Source organism: Bubalus kerabau, chromosome 14, assembly GCF_029407905.1.
Source record: "Bubalus kerabau isolate K-KA32 ecotype Philippines breed swamp buffalo chromosome 14, PCC_UOA_SB_1v2, whole genome shotgun sequence".
Taxonomy (NCBI): Eukaryota; Metazoa; Chordata; class Mammalia; order Artiodactyla; family Bovidae; genus Bubalus; species Bubalus kerabau.
In genome coordinates this window covers 29,213,944-29,233,978 of record NC_073637.1, presented here as the reverse complement: position 1 = coordinate 29,233,978, position 20,035 = coordinate 29,213,944, and the positions used below count along the sequence as shown (strand labels likewise).

The 20,035-nt window shown below is 37.2% G+C and overlaps 1 protein-coding gene across 18 annotated transcripts in view; it reads left to right on the top strand.

The window, feature by feature from the left end:
- The window catches only part of ASPH (aspartate beta-hydroxylase), a 187,721-nt gene that overhangs the window by 22,427 nt on the left and 145,259 nt on the right, over positions 1-20,035 (top strand). For 14 of the 18 annotated variants that reach the window (XM_055546079.1, XM_055546077.1, XM_055546071.1 and 11 more), the window contains exons 2-4: positions 8,824-8,973; positions 9,716-9,760; positions 11,202-11,270. In XM_055546079.1, the coding sequence (XP_055402054.1) occupies positions 8,824-8,973; positions 9,716-9,760; positions 11,202-11,270 (264 nt within the window). Of the gene's footprint in view, positions 1-5,543; positions 5,708-8,823; positions 8,974-9,715; positions 9,761-11,201; positions 11,271-20,035 lie in introns of those variants that run through there. The other 4 variants (XM_055546069.1, XM_055546072.1, XM_055546084.1 and 1 more) reach the window with 2 other exon arrangements.

Below are 20,035 nucleotides of genomic sequence, written 5' to 3'. Positions count from 1 at the left end.
CAAACCAATTACTCCTATTGGGTAGGACATGTCAGGGACCTCCAAGTAGACAAGGGCAAAAGCCAGACCTCTGTTTGGGTAAAGTTAACTCTTGACTATGCAATTTACAATTACAGGCATTCTTGCTTTAGTTTATTATGTTTTATCAGCTTCATCATTATTAACTTATTTAGTAAAGGGCTTGTCCCCAGAATGTATTGTGATACATAATTGCATCAACTGCTTTTTTTCTTGTAATTTTTAAAATGCATATGTTTTGTAATTTATCACGTGAGTTTTCTGTATGTGAAGGTGTTAGTCGCTCAGTCATGTCCAGCTCTTTGCAACCTCATGGCCTGTAGCCTGCCAGGCTCCTCTGTCCATGGAATTCTCCAAGCAAGAATACTGGAGTGGGTCACCATTCCCTCCTCCAGGGGATCTTCCTGACCCAGGTGATCGAACCCAGATCTCCTGCATCACAGGCAGATTCTTGACCTTCTCAGCCACCAGGGAAGCCTGAGCTTTCCTTATAGTTTTTGCTAATGCTTTTCTTTACTTCCTTCTTGCATCTCTTGGGCACTTTATTGTAAATGCTGAATTCTTTCACCCTAGAAAGTGTGGGCTCTTGGGAAGGATGGCTGCAGATCTTTTGCTGTCTAAATGGGTTAAGGTCAAAAAGTCCTCAGGGACACAGCTGTAAATCGGTGGTGGTCATGCATGATGGCTTTGTGACCTAGTCTCATTGCCTTGGATTTAGAGCTACATAAGGAAGTAGGGTTACGCTTTTCTGTCGTTTTTAGTTTTGAAAAACAACAATAACAACAACTTTTTTTTGTTATTTTTTTGAAACAACTTCCATCATCTCAGAGTTTCTGAATGGACACCACCACTTACTTTTTTAAAAGTACCTTTTACCACTCTAGATTCAGCAGGAGACCAAATTTCAGTACCATACTAATAGCTGTTACCTACACAAGATAAATGATTGACAAGCTGGGGGTGTTTTTTGTTTCTAAGTCTTCTCTCTTTATTAAATTCTCTGTAGAAAGAACTAATGACACTTTAGGAACTTGCTCATTAGGCCTGGCATGAGCATTTGAGGCTTAGCTCCCATTTGTGTTGTATTTTTAGCTTCTTACTAGTGGAGTTCTGGTCTACCACAGAGTCATTAGGTGGGGTTGATGGGCCTGTGCTCTGATACAGTTGTTCTCTCTGCAGTGAATCAGCAGTAATCCAGACAGAAGTATACGTTGGGGCAGTGGTTCCCAACTTGGGGTTCCAAAGATTAATAAAGTTTCCAAAAATTGTTTGGGAGCTGATTTAGATAGTTATTGCTAATTGTTTCTCTTTTCCTCATTTATCTTGATGCAAATGGAAATGGCTTTCTTCATTTTGTTTTACTGAATTCTAAAACCCATGGCAGCCCCTTGTCACTCCTTCAGTCTTTCATGCCTTTTCCCAGGGTCAGTCGGGAGAGGTGTCGGGGGTGCCTTAGGTGTTAGGTGCTTCAGGCATCTGGCCAGCAGGCTGACGAATGGACTACACAGGTCCTTCATGCTCAGGTCTTCTTGTGCTCAAGCTGGGTGTCATGCAGCCAGGATTGATCAGTGAGGACTTTGTCTGACATAGAGCAATGAGGTCTTGGTCCTAGACCATTTGGGGTTCCTCACCATTGTTTGGGAACTACTGGACTTTTTCCCTAATTTCTCTCTTTCTTAATAATTTATAGATCTTTTCCACTTATGAATGAAATTTAGGATCATTAAATTCCTGGAGATGAGGAAGCTTGAAGTGACCTGACATTTATCGGAATATTTATTGAGTCCCTTTGCTCCCTTATTTCTGAAGTGTTAGCAGGAAGAAGTTTGATTACTCTGTAACAGCCAGGATTCGAGAAAGAATTTACCTACTTATTTAACAAATAGGTGCAAGGCAGATGTACATTAATGAACAAGACAGATTCAGTCCCTTGTTCCAGACCTGAGCATTAGGGATGCAGTGATTCTCTTTTTCTGTGGTCCCTGGCCCACCATCAGATCACCTTGTTATCAATAGAAATGCATAATCTTGGGCTCCACTCCAGACCTACAGAACCGAAACTGTGAGGTGGGCCCAGCAATCTGTGTTGACGGGTCCTCCAGGTGACTCTGGTTTGAGCAGCACCACTGTAAGTGATAGCTGATTGGGTAAGCTATCAGGAGGATGGCTTGGAGGAAGTCATCACTCTTGCCCTGTGAGAATCCTGATGGGTTTTCACCTGGTCAGTTTTAGAAGAGGAAGAGCACTGGACTCCATGGACATAAGTCTTAGCTCTTGTGGTCTCCAGTGATGTCAGGCTGACAGTAATAATCTCAGAGCACACTGTGGAAGTTTAATCTTTGCTTGAACGTAGGAGTTTGCTATTAGTTCCAGCAGCTGTTACAAGGAATAGTTAATATTACTTCATTTCTCTTTGCTAGGGTCATAAAGATATGATTTGCTATATGCAAATTTTATTGATTTAAAAGATTTTATAAAATTGAATTATTATTGTAAGAGGTCAAACCAGTCATCCTAAAGAAAACCAACTCCAAATATTCACTGGAAGAACTGATGCCAAAGCTCCAATACTTTGCCCACCTGATGCAAAGAGTCGACTCATTGGAAAAGACCCTGATGCTGGAAAAGATTGAAGACAAAAGGAGAAGGGCAGCAGAGGATGAAATGATTAGATAGTACCATTGACTCAACGGACATGAATTTGAGTGTACTCTAGGAGATAGTGAAGGACAGAGGAGCCTGGTGTGCTACAGTCTATGGGTTTGCAGAGTTGGACACAACTTAGCAATCAAGCAACAATTATAAGAGATAGTTACTTGGAATTCAGGTTTTCTTTTTCCTTAAGCAATGTTATTTTAGAGAGATTTCATCCTAATGGCCCTATCTAGAATAACAGGTCTGCCATTATTGTGAAACTGAGGAGGTAAGATATTTTATTGCAATACCTGTAAAATTGTTGCAAGAAACAAGGAGAAGGTTAACTCTAGGGTGTGTAAATATATGTGATAAAGATTTGTGGAGAAGAATTATTTGGAGCTGTATGGAAGGATCCTCAGGGTGAGGTGTACCCACACTTAGTAGCTATGATTCTTGTCTCAGTTTGACGTTTGGCCCCACACCTGGAATTAGGGCCTTGCCCAGGCCCATAAAGGGAGAGAAGAAGCCCTCTCAGCCTCTGCAGGCTTGTTGGCAGGCCAGGGCCATGTAAAGAGCTGTAAATTGGGGCTGAGCAGACTTGTGCATGAGTCCAGATGGCTCCAGTCACCATGTGCCATATGTATGACTTCAGCAAATATTTGCAGGCCTCCTTCGTGCCAAGACACTTTTCTTCCCCCTAAACTTTAAACTTTTTATTCTGTATTGGGGGATCGCCAATTAACAATGTTGTGGTAGTTTCAGGTGAACAACTCAGGGACTCAGCCATGCATATGCATGTATCCATTCTCCCCCAAACCCCGCTCCCATCCAGGCTGCCACATGACATTAAGCAGAGTTCCCTGTGCTATACAGTAGGTCCTTGTTGGTTATCCATTTTAAATACAGTAGTGTGTACATGTCCATTCCGAAGTCTGTAACTATCCCTTCTCCCAGACTCATTAAGTTCATTTTATTTGCATCTTCATAGATGGACCTAGAGAGTGTCATACTGAGTGAAGTAAATCAGACCGAGGAGGAGAAATATCATATGACATCTGTTATATGTGGAATCTAGAAAAAGATGATACTAGTGAACTTACAAAACAGAAATTCTCCAAGACACTTTTTATGGGCAAGGAAACGGAGGCCCAAATGTTTGATGACTATCCTCAGATCAAAGGTTTTGAAACTTGAATTGAGGTCTCTTGAGTCTGAAATGGGCTACGCACTTGTAAGTGTGATGGCTTGGTTTCCAGTATTCCCAAGAAGGGCCTCCAGTCACTCTCCCTCTCTGAAAACAACAGAAGAAGCTTCTGAAATATTTGTCTAGGAAATCTGTATGATGGTTGGTGATCTATCTTAAACCCCTATCAACAGATGATTCTTTATCATTCAACATTTTAGTTAGTACTGACTTCAGCAGGACAGATCCTTGAAGGGAGGAATGACTCTTGGTCCGGGCACCTAAGACCCTGGTCAGTTTTGCTTAGGTGTCCCTGCTGCTCTGTTCACTCTGTCCAGGCTCTGGGCCATTGAATATTGGCATCATAGGTTCTGACTCCTTTTCAGGACATTTATCTGTTTCATTTGTGTGTGAAGTATTCAGTTTGACTGAAAAAATTCAAGACTCATAAACAACTTTTAAAGGTTGCTGCCTCGCTCTAGATACAGTGTGTGCTAAATTAATTTAGTGTATTGATCAGAGCTCTGATGAAGTCTGTGAGCTGCTAAACTGGGAAAGATTGAAAGCAGTATGACAAGGGGGTGGCAGAGGATGAGGTGGTTAGATAGCATCACGGACTCAGTGGACATGTGTGTGCTAAGTTGCTTCAGTCATGTCCAACTCTGAGACCGTATGGACCATAGTCTGCCTGGCTCCTCTTTCCATGGGGTTCTCCAGGCAAGAATACTGGAGTGGATTGCCATGCCCTCCTCCTGGGGATCTTCCTGACCCAGGAATCAAACCTGTGTCTCTTACATCTCCTGCACTGGCAGGTGGGTTCTTTACCACTAGCGCATGGATTTGAGCAAACTCCAGGAGACAGTGGAGAACAGAGAAGGCTGGTGTGCTGCAGTCCATGGGGTCACAGAGTCAGACATGACTTAGCAACTGAAAAACAACAACAAATCTTAAATCAGTGAATAAACTGGGCTGGTTTTATTTCCCAGAAGAGAATATTTGGAGAGGGGGGTAGGGAGAAGATGAAAAAAAAAATCAGAATACAGTTATGCAATCTCTTTCCAGTTTCATGAGATGATTTATCTAGTGTTTCCTAGATTATTTTCTTACTGGTGAAGAGTTCCTTCTTTCCCTGTCTACTCCCCTGCCCACCATGTCTTCCTCCCCAGCTCTCTCTCCCTCCTTCTCTAGGAAACAATTTTTTATTGTCACTTTACTTTTGCTGTTGAGGGAATTAGTCTTGGGAAGGTATTGTCTGTGATTCAGAATTCTAGAGCATTGATTCATTTCTTACTTTTTAGGGCTCTGTTTCATTAGGACAAACTAAATAATGGACTTTTCACATAGGCATTGGATTAGATTCTCAAGGGTCAATTCAAGCTGTTGCTGGGCATGGGGCTACATTTTATAGCAAGACTTACTTCAGTTTTGAATGATTTGGTATTTGGCTAAAAGCACTGAAGACTGATTTCAGAAAACCCAAACTGACAGCACATTTGTTCCTCTTTTTTATGTTTTAAGCATGCTTGATTTTTTTTTTTAGATTTTGGAGTTGGGGAATAGGATCAACCCAGAAAGGGATCCCAGAAGTGGGAGAAAGGCTGTCATACTCTTAGCAGAGCATTTCAGCCCAAGTGATTAGCAGTATTTGGCCCTGAGGAAGAGGCCTCTAAAAATAACTGGTGAGCAGAGTTTGCAATCAGGTCCAATTTCAGCTCTAGAGGCCTTGCCCAAGCAACTGCTGGCCTGTCCACAGCGCCAGTAGGTAGCAAACGGCCTGTGTCGTGCATGATACCTGCTCACAGGGCTTTGGTTTTTTTTTTTCCTTCCATATATATTATTCATGGATTGAAGAAATCAAAATGGCAGAAGGTAAAGTTATATTTTTGTTCTTTGGGTTAAAAGTGGTTTGGAAACAAGACGGCAGTTTTTAGCTTGATTTTCAGTTGTGCGCTGTTCAGATATTTTTGGCTAAGTGCTTTGACTGCATCTTCTATGTTTTCCATTTCAAACTCCTGGAGATCTCAGTGTTTCAAGTAGTTTAATTTTTCATGGACCAATCTGTCTTTAATATTAATGTTAAGTTTTAGAGTCTTAACCTAAAATATCTTTTATTGTATTGTAATATCAGGGACAACATTTTACAAACTTCAGATAAATGAATAAGTGGTTTGTTTTGGTCTTAGAATTTAATTACAGTGATTTTAATGAATTGTGCGCATTTAGATTTCATATAAAATTTTAGGAAATTTAAGGGCTTTATGATTCCTGTCTTGTATTAATGAACATACTTAGTTGGCTGAAGCAGAGCCTTATATGTGGAAATGGACCTAATTTTTGTGAAGCAGACGACAAATGCAAAGAAAGGACTTAAGGATTTTATTTTGTTTTTTCAAATTGAATAATTAACCTTCAACTGTTCTTTAATGGTGTGTTGATTTACATTTTTGTATGTGTTTGTTTTTGCTTTTCTTTGTGATTTAATATAGTCTTTTTAATGGAAGGCAGGTTGTATTGGCTCATTATGTCAAAAATGTGTTTAAGAAACATAAAATAGACATGTTGAAACTGCTTCCAGCTCTCAGCTACCTAAGCAGTCACTGGAAGGATTCTATTATTAGTGTGGAGAATATGAGTCTCTCTGCTTTGAACACTGTTTTAAATAAATGGTGAAAATGGATCACTTGACCATCCTGATAAAGAAGAATATGAGATCTGTTTCTGATTTTTAGTTCTTTTTTAAGGCACTTCTCCCCTTCTCCATGGATTGCTTAATCTACAGAGTGAAGCAAAGTCAGCTGTTACTTCTGACCCACTTTTATAACAGTTCTTGGCTCCAAGGGGGTGATATTCTGTAATGCAAAAAAGTAATCAGTTTGATGAATTGCTTTTATGGTTTTTTAAAACTTTAAATGTATATACAGTCTTGGAGTATAAATATGACATCCCTAAAATAATGCTTACCAAAGCTCATTAAATGGTTGATTTGTAATTCACTTATAGTTCGAGTTACATAATTGACCAGATGCTGGGGTACATCTTCTATTTTGCCTTTCCTTAATCACATAAAATTTCTGCTTCATCTTATCTTAGAAAAGAAGGACAAACTACTAGATGTTTTTCCAGAATATGTTTGGAGCAGAGTACTAGTTTCTTGGGGAGTTTTAAACTCTCTAGAAGGGTTTATCTTACTATGGTCTTTTTAGTTTGGTTGGACAGAAACCCATCTGCCCTTTGGGACTAAGCACACCATATTCACAAAGTGGCATATCAAGAATGTGTTATTTGGTGTCAGTTTAAAAGTTCCACTAAAAAGATGGTTCAGGAAAGACACCTTTCTATAATTTACTGTTTTGTTCCTTCATGGAATTAGTAAATAATAACAGTAAAAAGATTGATGCTACTGGAGTAATACCTAATTTATTTGACATTATGAAGGGATGGATAAAATAATGCTAATCATTTCATGTTCTAGCTAAGTAACGTTTACCCTTTCTTTGACATTTACCTTTTAAGCGATAAATCCATTTAATTAAAAAAATTTTGAATAAAAATCTTTCCAAAATTTGTTATACATTTTTTGCACTGTTAAACAGTTTGAAACAATGGTTTAATGGCAGAATTAACTTGAATGTCATTATTACTTTGTACTAAAAGATTATTTTAATAGTTAAGGACTATAAGTTTTATAGTTAAGGTCTGGTCACCAATGAGCATCAATCATAAATGGCTTCCTGCCATTCTTTTCAAGTTCTTATGTCTACTCTTGCTAGATTCACATATTTTCTAGGCACTTTCTTCCATCAGCATGTTACTGCTTTAACTCCTTTGGGTTAGGCTGTCTTTAATGTCTATTTAATTTTGTTCAATGAGTTAGGAAACTTTTTTTTTTTTTATTGGCGTCTAGTTGATTTGCAATGTTGTGTTGGTTTCAGGTATACAGCAGAGTGCAATTATGCATATACATATATCCATTCTTTTTTAGGTTCTTTTCTCGTACAGTTTATCACAGAATATTGAGTAGAGTCCCCTGTGCTATACAGTAGGTCCTTATTGGTTGTCTATCTTATATATAGTAGTATGTGTGTGTCCATCTCAAGCTCCTGTTTTATCCCCCGCCCTCCAACCCTGTAAGTTAGGAAACTTGATTGAAGTTGTTAGAATCCTCTAAAATGAATATTGGCGAAGGAAATGGCAACCAACTCCAGTATTCTTGCCAGGCAAGTGCCATGGACAGAGGGGCCTGGTGGGCTAGAGTTCATGGGGTTGCAAAGAGTTGGGCGGAACTTAGGGACTGAACAACAACATAAAGTATATTAAATGTATCAAATGTGATACATGACAGTTCTGGTGAGCAGGACCTTGCAAAGGTGTTTCTGCATCGAGACGGATTTGAAAACCTTCCCCTGTGTCTGTGGGTCCCAGTGGATCCTCTGTAGAAGGAGCACTGAACTGCACCGCTTGGCTTCTCTTCTTCCCTGACCTCTATTTCCTATAAATAGTTTCCTTCCTTCTGTGTCTCTCTGCCTAAGAATATGGAGCATTTTGGGGAAAGCTTTTTTCTATGACAGTTAGAGTTTTCCAGATTCTACAGAAACTATAGCAGGAAAAAAGGCTTTGGCTACCTCTATGGTCTTATTAAGCTGTTGATAGACTCTGAACTTTGAAGGAGGTTCTATTTAGTTTGTTTGGATACAGAACTTGGAACACACAAAGCAATTTTAATTTTAAAAATAGTCATTAGTAGTTTATTTCTTTCATTACTTCATTAGGGTCTTAGGTATGTGGTTTTGTGTCAAACCATAAGTCTTTTCCATTTTCACAATCTTTGTGTAACATGATTTAAGAATTTCAGCGACAACTAACTTTGAAGTGATTTAGCATTGTAAGCACTATCAAATTCCTGGAGAAATATTTCAGTGAAAAGAGGTTCAATAAAGCTTTTTCTTCTTATATAATGACATTTTCCCTCTTTTATTTTTTAACAGAGACGAAGCAGGGAGGACCCAAGAACGGGAGGAAAGGAGGACTTTCTGGAAGTTCATTTTTCACATGGTTTATGGTCGTCGCACTGCTCGGAGTCTGGACATCAGTAGCTGTGGTCTGGTTTGATCTTGTTGATTATGAAGAAGTGTTAGGTAAGGGTCTTCATGTTGTTTCTTTTTAGTGCTGTTAATTTCTGTAGCCTTCCAGTGGTTCTCAGAAGGGAAGGAAGAAAAGGGGACGTTGGCAGGGTTAGCTTGGAGTGATGGCTTCAACTTCTTTCAACTTCTTTGAACATGATCTGTTGAAGTAAAAATAGACTTACATTGTTTGTACAGAAAAATTGTATCAAACAGTACACACTCCCATGACATGGAATAGTCTATCATTTCTATTCCATTTTGTTATATTATGAATTTTTAAAATAGGTCATGAGCCACTGAATGTATTCAAGGACCCGTGAATGGATCATAAACAAAACTGGCAAGACCCTGACTTAAAGAGAGCATTTCAAAGCACACCTCTCTGTGTCCTCATTGAAATTGTGGGAGGATACGTATGTGTGTGAGTTCATATGTAGGTGTACCCTGTGTGCTGTTTGGAGGAAGTTGTCGTGTTACTTCTGATAGCTGTCTTCCTTCCTTCTCCTTTTCCCCTTTCTCTCCGCATAATCACTGCAGTTTTTCATGATTTTTTTACTTTGATGATTCTTTTGTTTCATTTGATCAAGTCTTTTTTTTTTTGTAATTGAGGTAAAATTCACCTGACATAAAATTCAACATTGTAAATACGTAAAAACATAGAGTTCACTGGTTTTTAACTTTTTGTGCTATCATCATTATTAATTTCAGAATATTTAAGCGCAAGTAACAATTTTGTGTTTTTACATGCATGCAGCCAAAGCAAAGGACTTCCGTTATAACTTGTCAGAGGTACTTCAAGGTAGGCTCTTGGAGTTGAATTTTAAGTCTACTTGTGTTAGTCTCTAAAACTGCACCCTTAGGCTATTATTTTAGTTATCACCTGCATTAGAGAATGTAAGTGATAGGACCAATTTTCCCTTTTAAATTTCTCAGAAAGTATAGAGTTTCTGGTTTTTTTTAATGTTATTTGAACTGTACTATATGTAGCTTCAACTGCAGACCAGTGCTTTTCATTTATGTTTTCTTAGATAATAGAAATGAGAACTTCCTTATCTCTCTCACTATTATCATTTTCAGTATATGTGTGCTTTGTAAACCAGACTTCTACATAGCAAGTTAAATATTTTCCTAAGTAGGACATAGCAAGTTAAATGTTTTCCTAAGGGCTCTGGGAGGGTCCAGGTTGGTCATACCTATTCTACTCCCAAAGTTCTTCATGCTGTTATGCAATGTGTTAATTTACTTTTTAATAAGAAATGGCAGCAGTGTTGCCAACTAGTATTTTAGTACTGATACTGTATTTGTGAATGTGGTTTAAAATATTGTTTAAAAATGTGAAATTAATAAACCTCTTCACATCCATTGTCCAGTGATGAATTATAAATCATGTTGATTTTTGGATGTTTTTAGGAAATTGAATGTATTTGACTCACATTTGAAATGCTGAACATAACAGTGCTCTGAGATGATAAAACTTTATTATGCCTTAAAATTCATACTTACTGTTTTTGAAGGAGGAACTCTCTGCTTATATTGGCTTTTCAGCTTGTCTGTTTTAAGTCTTTTCTTTTTGTTTTTCCTTAGTACTAGGTGACTGGTGCTAATTATGTTTTTAAGTAAGATAACTGTAAGTGTTCCTTTGTAATTTCAAAAGGCCAGTTTTACATACTGTATTTCCAGAACAGTCTTTTTTTAAAGGTTGATTCATGATGCTTGTCATAGTCCTTATTATTAGATATAATCTATCCTTTTATTTTTAGTACTTGTACTTGATGTGAATTACATATAATCTTTGAGACTCTGTGGGTATTTAGTTTTGAATATTGATAATATGAGAAATTCTATATTAGAAACATTAAATTTCATGTAACTATTAGAAGTGGATCCATATTGTTCCTTATATATGTTGAAAATTTTATCTAAAATATTTTTAGCAATAAAATTTAAAAATATTATTCTGAAATGATTAAATGTCAGGGTATTGTTAAACCCTGAAAGAAAATATTATCTCAGTTATTTCTTATATTTGTTAGGTGAATGTTTCCTTAATCTCTAAGTGAACTGTCTTCATTTTTAAGTGAGATTATCATTTAGCACAACTTTTCTTAATGAAAGGAGCAAAGAGTTGCCTTGCTTGGTAGCATTAATAACTAATACGCAGGACTGTAAGGAGTAGTAACACCTTATTAAATTTGGCTTCCCTTTTGTTCCCATATCCTTCTCTGCTTCTCCTCTTGTAGGAAAGCTTGGAATCTATGATGCTGATGGTGATGGAGATTTTGATGTGGATGATGCCAAAGTTTTATTAGGCAAGTACACTTTTTTTTTTTTAAGTTAGTGGTGCTAAAATATTGGAAGCAAAATAATATTTAAATTTTAATAATGTCTGTGTTAATCATTTACATTTTATGGAAGATGTTTTCCCACACTATATATTCTTGTTAGGATGAAATGAATAGCATAATTATTTTTCCATAAACTCTCACATTTCAAGTTACTTTTGCAAATAGATAAGTATACAGCTCCTGCACAGATGTTCTTAATTGGTAATAGCATTTCATGTGTGTTTTTAGATTTAAAGCACTTTATATTTTGAATATAGCATTTGAAAATTTAATGTCCTAGTCTGTTTTCAGATATGGTAATTGCAGCCATTCTTTAGCATCATTTGACATATTTCATGTCCATTTGAAAGTGTGAATTTCTAAAAGCTTACATAAATTCATTTTGAAATAAAGTAGCGGTAGTAAACGTCTCAAAATGTCCTATGAAGGTTTGGAAGGTAACATTAAAATACAAACTAGTAGTCTTTGGCCAGATTTCTTGATTTTTTTTTTTTTTTTTTTTTAAGTCTTGACCCTTCTTTTTTATCACCAGAAATGCCTGGCTTAATCATTGAGATGTTTTTTGTGGTAAAGAGGTGATATTTTTTCATTTAACATGCTGTTATGCTATAAAAGATGGTGCTAATTTTAATATACAAATTTTATATAATCTGGCCTGATGAGATATGTATTTCTGCTAGTTAAACAGCATCTTTTCCTTTGTTTAGTATATAGCGTAGTGTGTATCAAAATACTTTATACTGAAGTCTTTAGAAAAATAGCAAATATGGTAAGGTATTACATACTAAGCTTAATAGAATAATAGCACAAAGAAATTCTTGCACAATTTTGTATATATTTTATGGATATGAAAAAATGGGAGATACTACATCTGTAACTGATGAAATATAATAAAAGTTTTTAATTTTGACTTTACTGTATGTCATCTTGTTACTGCTCAGTGAGAATTATATTTGCTACTTAACAGTGAAAGCTTTCAGTACCCATGGAATTTCTTTTCCTGTCTTAACCATAATAGAATTGTCTATATAATTTTGTCATTACATATCTAAATTTGGGTTTCTATAAATACAGTAAGTCCTCAGAAGACTATAATCCTTGGCATGTGAAAGAAAGAAAATCATATAAAACTTATATCAGAACAGTGCTGATTTGCTTGCCTTTAAGTGGTTAATTACTCTATTTTATTACTTTTCTGTAAATGACAAATTCTGAATAGCAGGGCTTTTTATTTTAAAAATAGCTTCATATGGGCCAAGTTTCCTTGTTTTAGAAATAATATTACCTACTACATTTGGTTGTTTTTTTGTTTTTATTTTTTTTTAAGGTGCTTAAAATCAGCTATCTGGTCTATTAGGAAACACCAGCTATTAAAAATTAAAATGATATATCTTCTATAGCACATATTATTTCTACTGCAAATTCACATTAATAAGTTGATTTTTAGAATTTTAGATTTCAAAATTTTTTTCCCCTTAGTATTTTTAAGCAGCCATTAAGAGTTTAACTGTAATTTAGAACATTCTCATTTGCGGGTAGCCACGTATGTGGAATGGGCAAATGGTAACCTGATCTTTTCATAAGAATCATATACTGGGAGTAGAACCCAGTTGGTTAACGTGAAGGTTCATTTGGTAATTTGACGATTACATGCAAAAAGGCTATGACACACTATTTTACTGTACTGTGTGTGCTAATTCACAGTTGGGTTGTGGCTTTGGTAAAGATGAAGGACAAGAATGTGAACTGTTTGTCCTCTAACCTTATTCTATAGCATTTGAATTCTCTGCATGAAATACGACCTTGATGGGAATTGAATTTTATGACTAAAGTTCTTTTCTACGTTGTGAGGTTGTTGTTGCTGAGTTGTGCCTCTGTTACTGGAGGGTGATTGCAAGAACCAGGTGAATTTTGGGGGGCTCAGGCGTTGCTGGGCTCTGTATGTTCAGGGAGAGATTATGGAGGAGCAGATTGTATACCCCAAAAAGAGCTAGACCTTGGGATATGCTCTGCTTGGAGAAACTGAAGCTCTAGTGTAAAAGCTTTGGATTAAGGCAGAGGGAATGCCCAAGAGGGATGAGAGGAGGAAGTCAGAGCTTAGGTGAGAGCTTGGCAGGGCAGGTGTGATAATATTCCTAGTTATGCTGAACTTCCATAGGTTTGGCATTTATTTCATTAGTATTTCTTCCTGGAGTCTTAAATTTGCATGTATTTAAATTTGACCCATTTCAGGAAATGTATACATTCATATTTAGATTTCTTTCACATTTCAAAGTTTGGCTTTTCTTTTAAAATATAAAGAGAAAATGAAATACGTGAGCATATCAAGATCAATAGCTGTCATTCATTTTATTATTTATTTCTGGCCATGGCCCTTATGGTATACTTTGAAAATGTTCTAAACCTGGTCTTGTTTATATGGCTTCCTAGTTTTGTGGCCACATTATCTAAAATAAATGTCTTTGATTTAGGTTTGGATGATTGAAAGTTATACTGTCCCAAAATGTATTCTTTGAAAATATGTTTCCCAGATGAAATCAATAGGAAAGAGGAATAAATACTGAGTAACATTTTCTTAGAGTAACATTGCTTCAGGAGTAACATTTTCTTAGAGTAACATGACACATGGTTATCCTTTTGTCCTGCGACTGGTACTCAGCTGGCATCAGGTATGGCTAGAGAACAAAAGGGAAGGTAACTCTTAGAGCCTTGACAAATATTTGTAGATTGACAGGTGCATGAGTGTGCAGAAGGGAAGGCTGGCTGTTGCCCCGTCAAAGGCACTCACACCCTGCTCCTTGGTTCAGGCCTTCTCTTAGAAAGAATTGTGTACCCAGAACCACAGAAAGGTTGCATAGTTGGGTAATTAGTTTTTTTCAAATGTTTCTGCCCATTTGTCGCATACTTCAGCCTGTCATACTGGGGGGTAGTAAAGTTTTATATTTTATATTCAATACATGAAATTACTTATACTGGAAAATGGAGAACAAGAAATATATTTATTCTATGTGTTAGTCACTAGGTTGTGTCTGACTCTTTGCAACCCCATGGACTGTAACCTGCCAGGCTCCTCTGTCCATGGGATTTTCCAGACAAGAATATTAGAGGGGGTTGCCATTTCCTTGCCCAGGGATTGAACCCAGGTCTCCCGCATTGCAGGCAGACTCTTTCCACTTGAGCCACAGGGGATGCGCATTTATTCTAAATACACAGCTTCTATGTGTAGCTTCTTTTTGAACAAGAAGAAACAATGTTATTTCCATAGAGTCTTGACTGGGAAGACAGATCTCTGTTCAAAGCTTTTGTTAACTCTTCAATTCAGTGAAGAGACATTCTGGGTTGATCAAAAAGTTATGTAAATACCAACTATAGTTTGTGTCCCCCACCCCACCCCAAATACGTGAAGAATGGCGCAGTGTAGTTCTTCTGTGGACTAATACAGAGAAAGTTCACTATAACCTTTAATATTAGACTAGTTGTCTTATTATTATCCCTTACCTGCCAATCTCGATTGCCAGTAGTTATGCTTTGTGGACAGATTTTGTATTGCCAAAGCCAGGAATACCGAATTAGATGGTTCTAACCTGTAAAGCTCTACAGTCATGGATGTTCACATTTCTTACAGCCAGAACCCTCCAGCCTGATTTTTTTTTTTTTTCACCCTGTTAAAATTATAGAGATTGACAGTGTTTGTGGACTTTGAGACCTGCTGGAGGCAAGAGACTGGTCATACTCAAAACCCAATTCTTCACAGGAACACAGCAAATGATAAAAACAATATATATGTTGCTTTCTTTCCATCATGGGGGTCTGATGGGGGCCAAGACTTAAAAATAACAGGCATCAGGGGTCTTTGCAGTAGAAGCTAACTTCAGGAGCTGATAAGTGGAGAACTCTGAAATGTTCCCAGTGCAGGTGACTGATCACGTTTCATATTGGTAGGCTGAACGAATCATTATTAATTCTGGCTGACTCTTATTATTTGTCAGAATTATAGGACCATGAATCAAGTAATCACAGCATAATAAAGCTGACATTTTACAGTGTTAAAATTTGATTATCTGGTAGAATTGGAGCGCACTGGTACCCATTTATTGAAGCTGAACAGTAAGCCTGCTAATCATGTTAATTCCAGAGTTTCCTAAATTAACTCCAGCTCCTAAAGGGAAAAAAATTGATGAAACAAATGTTTCTATTTTCAGTGAATATTTATTGGTGTATGTAAATATTTGTATAATCAACTCTCGATAATATCTGGGTGCTAAATGAGGCGAGGTGGGGCTTGTCAAAAGTGTCTTTTTATCCTCATATAACTTTTACTCACTTTTCCCGTTGAAGTGGGTGAGTCAGTTTTGGCTGATGCAATTTTGTGTTTTTCGGGTTCTCGATTCTCTGATGCGAAACCCAGTGAGGGACTGGTAGGAAGGCTGAAGATTGATCCAACTGCCTTTCCTTTAGTCCGTATGATTGAGAGTTGATTGTAAGATGTGCATCTTAACCCATTTCTTTATTTTCCAAAATATCTTTTCTGTAAATGTCCTTGACCATGATGCACATCCTTTTTTGAGATCACTCTTCCAACGCTTCTTTTTTCCACTTAACTGCTCTCATTTTCTCTTTCTCTCTTCCTTTATCCTTATGTAGGCCTGACCAAAGATGGCAGTAATGAAAATATTGATTCTCTTGAGGAAGTCCTTAATATTTTAGCAGAGGAAAGTTCAGATTGGTTTTATGGTTTCCTCTCATTTCTCTATGATATAATGACTCCTTTTGAAATGCTAGAAGAAGAAGAAGAAGAAAGTGAGACCGCAGATGGCGTTGATGGGACGTCACAGAATGAAGGGGTTCAGGGCAAGACTTGCGTCATCTTGGATTTACATAACCAATAACTTTGATGCAGGGGCTGAAGTCACTGGCTTATGAACCCCCGAAGCAGTCTCCTTTTTCTTTCTTTCCTTCGCTCACCCAGGGCTTAACATGCAGTGGGGCAGCGTGATGGGACAATACAAGGCAACCATGTGATCTTTCCCCCAGTACAGCACCTAACTAGTCCCTTGCTTGACTTTCCCACTTGAGGAAAGCAGCATTCTCCTCCTAGTGGTTCACAAAGTGCATTGAGAATGATGTTCTTGGTAGTATAATTGGTTTCTGTATCGTTTTGTTTCAACTCATGTGCTCACTGAACTAAATTCAGAAACTTAATAGATTGTTTTGTGATTAACCCTTGCTGCCTGTCCTTCTAACATGCTGTTCATTAAGATGATTACAGTGGAATTGATTATAAAAATATTGCTAGCATGATTCATGCCTTCAATGCTTCTCTGTTGATCCTTAACATGATTGATGTGTAAAATCATGGCTCTTTAAAAAGCTGATATTTTTTATTGTAATTTGTTTAGGTTGATTTGTCAGATGGATTAATAACAGATTTCAGTGTCACATTCTGTATTCATGGTGCTTTGAAAATAACCCCATGTTGTTGCCTTAGGGTAGTTCAATTGCTGTATTCAGATAGTAGTGTGTCTGAATCTTTCTCTCTATGAAAGCAAAATTTATTTTTAATTTCATTTCCAAATATACATCCAGAGAAAGTAATTTGTATTTTTCTTAAAGGAGGCTTATTACACAGGAAGGAAAATGTGAATATGTATCTTAAATAATGTTGTACATATTAAAATTATTCATCCTAAATTACGGTCTTTTTCCATTTTTTCCTATACTACCTTATTAATTGGCCATCAACTTTGGCTTAGGTATAATATGGTTTTTAAAATTAAATTCATTGAAGTGGTAATTCTTTTTTTGAAAATCTATTTTTGCCATTAGAAAACCTTAAAAACACCTTTGAATTAATTCATTTAAAATGAGTTTGCTTCAGTGATAGCAAGAGCAATGGTATTATTAGGCATAGGTAACATGCATTTCTTAAAGTGAGATTTCATTCATTCCCCACCTCAAATAAAGCTCTTACAGCTTAAGAGCGATAAGACCCAAGACTCCTATTTCTTTTTCCCTTTTTGAGAGTGGTGGTTCATGTTTTTACATCTTTTTGAGCCTCTGTGAAACTTAGCTTAGCTTTGCTTCTTTATAGAGCTTAACATTGGAAAATATTTGTGTTTTTTTAACATTTTATTTAACTATAACTTCTACTTTTCAAATATTTATTCTTATTTTTTCCCTTTTAATCAAGTTGCTTTCAGAAAGTGGATTATTCACCATTTTTTTCAGAAGGGAATATGACCAATTTAGTTTCTTTTTTAGAAGTCTCTCTTGGAGGCTGTCAAAACAAGAGCCTTCGAGTAAAAGCTTCAAATCAGAACCCTAGAACCTCTCAACTTCCCCTTGACTTAATATTTACATGTGTTGGGGAAAACTGTCTAGTTTGCTAATCTTACTTTTAAAAGCATTATTCATAACTCCTTTTGGAAACAGATACATGTGTTGTACATTGGGGCCTTCCCAGGTGGCGCTAGTAGTAAGTAACCCACCTGCCAATTCAGGAGACATAAGAGATGTTTGTTTGATCCCTGAGTTGGGAAGATCCTCTGGAGAAGGAAATGGCAACCCTCTCCGGTATTCTTGCCTGGAGAATCCCATGGATAGAGGAACCTGGTAGGCTACAGTCTGTGGGGTTGAAAAGAGACAGACAGGACTGTGAGACTTACCACACACGTACATTATACATTGGACAATGATCTCCTAATGCTTAAATGATTATTATAACCCTGGTTTGTTTTTTCCTAATTATTCAAGGAATATGCTTCATTCTGTTAATGTTTCTGACAATCAAAAGCTTCTAATTTTGGAATGTTAATATTTTGAAGCAAACGAGTAGGATTTAATAATGTTCTTTCTGAAAGTTTATTCTGTCTTTGTCCATATTTATAATGTTTTTTCACTTTGAATTTAAGTTCTGTGACAGATCAGAGTTTGTTAGGTTTAAGTTCAAAGGGAGTCTTAAGCTTCAGAGAAATTCCTTTAGTCCAATGTCTGAGATGTATTTTTTAAGGCAGTCTTGTTTCTTAATGCTTCATTGCTACTAACTCTAGAAGATGTTTGATCAGTTTATGAGAAGTAAATAATGAAATTTGTGTATTAAAAATGTTCAGAATCATTAATTTTTCATCAGACTGCTTTTTTGTCACAATACTAATGTACACTTTATGTACAGAAATTAATTATGCTGTATTTTTGTAAATGAAAAATAAGGATGTGGGATCCTTTGCCATTTTTTTGGTACCCCTGCTGATCAGCCCTTTGAAAAGCCTCTGGTGATGATAAAATCCAGGTAACTGGTGAACCCCTGACTTCTGTGACAGCCTTCAACTTGTGCCCATGGCTTGCTTTGGTGAGAAAATAAAGGTATTTGCCAAACTGGTATAAAGTACTTTGAAGCTGATCAAAGTGGTCTCGTTTACATTTTATTTACTATATATGTTATAGTTCTTAATCTTCTAAGGATTTATTGTGTCATTTTCTGTTTGATCATAGAAATACTTTACTAGCTTGTGTCTTTTAAGCTTAGGAACAAAAAAAAATGTAATTGTTAGTTTGAGTGTTTATAGTTCTTAAGGAATTTTACATTGTTCTATATTTTTGGTAAAGAACCCGCCTGCCTATGCAGGTGACATAAGAGATGCTGGTTTGATCCCTGGGTTGGGAAGATCTGCTAGAGAAGGGAATGGCAACCCATTCCAGTATTATTACCTGGAGAATCCCATGGACAGAGGATCCTGGCAGGCTAAGGTCCATAGGGTTGCAAAGAGTCATTTGCAACTGAAGCAACCTAGCACTCACGTACTTAACTCTGCGTTTCCAGTTTGGAACAACCGAAAGCACTTCTGAGTTCACATGGCCTTGTCTCTTCCGAGCTGCCCTTCCTCAGATGGAACTGCTGTTTGTCCAATTGAAAAGGCACTGAGTTCTCTGGAATTTGGTGCAAAAGCAAGGAGGTGGCACTCAGAAGACTTCATTTTTGCACTTCAGTTTCTTTCAGCCCTTATTTCCCCTGGGATGTCAGGGGTGCGATGTAAGTCAGTTGGAGAGGCATCTCCTGGGTACTGATGCTTGATGTCCAGCTGCCAGCTTGCTGTATCTTGCAGATGACTTGGACATGATGGAATGCTGGGTGATTCCTGCTTTTTCGGGCTTCCCAGGTGCCTCAGGCCATTGCCAGAGACATGGGTTTGATCCCTGAGTTGGGAAAATCCCCTGGAGAAGGAAATGGCAATTCACTCTAGTATTCTTGCCTGGGAAATCCCATGGACAGAGTAGCCTGCTGGGCTACAGTCCATGGGATTGCAAAGGAGTCAGATACAACTAAGCAACTGAACATCAACAATCCTTTTTCATCTTGCACTTGATTCTTTATTCTAGAAATTACCTCCCTGTTGTATAGAGCTGAATGCAAACATGTAAGAAAAACTGTTTTCTCTGCTTGAATTCTGGTTATTCTCATTTAGCAGCAGATGGAACAAAATGTTTCCTTGTCTGTCCTGATATTTGTAATTTTGGAGAATTAGCAAAAGCAGATAGAAGTAGAGACAGATATGAATTTGAACACCCACAGTTACACCTTTTGGGGACCGACACTCAGTTCAGTTCAGTTCAGTTCAGTCGCTTAGTCGTGTCCGACTCTTTGCTACCCCATGAATCACAGCACGCCAGGCCTCCCTGTCCATCACCATCTCTCGGAGTTCACTCAAACTCACGTCCGAGTCGGTGATGCC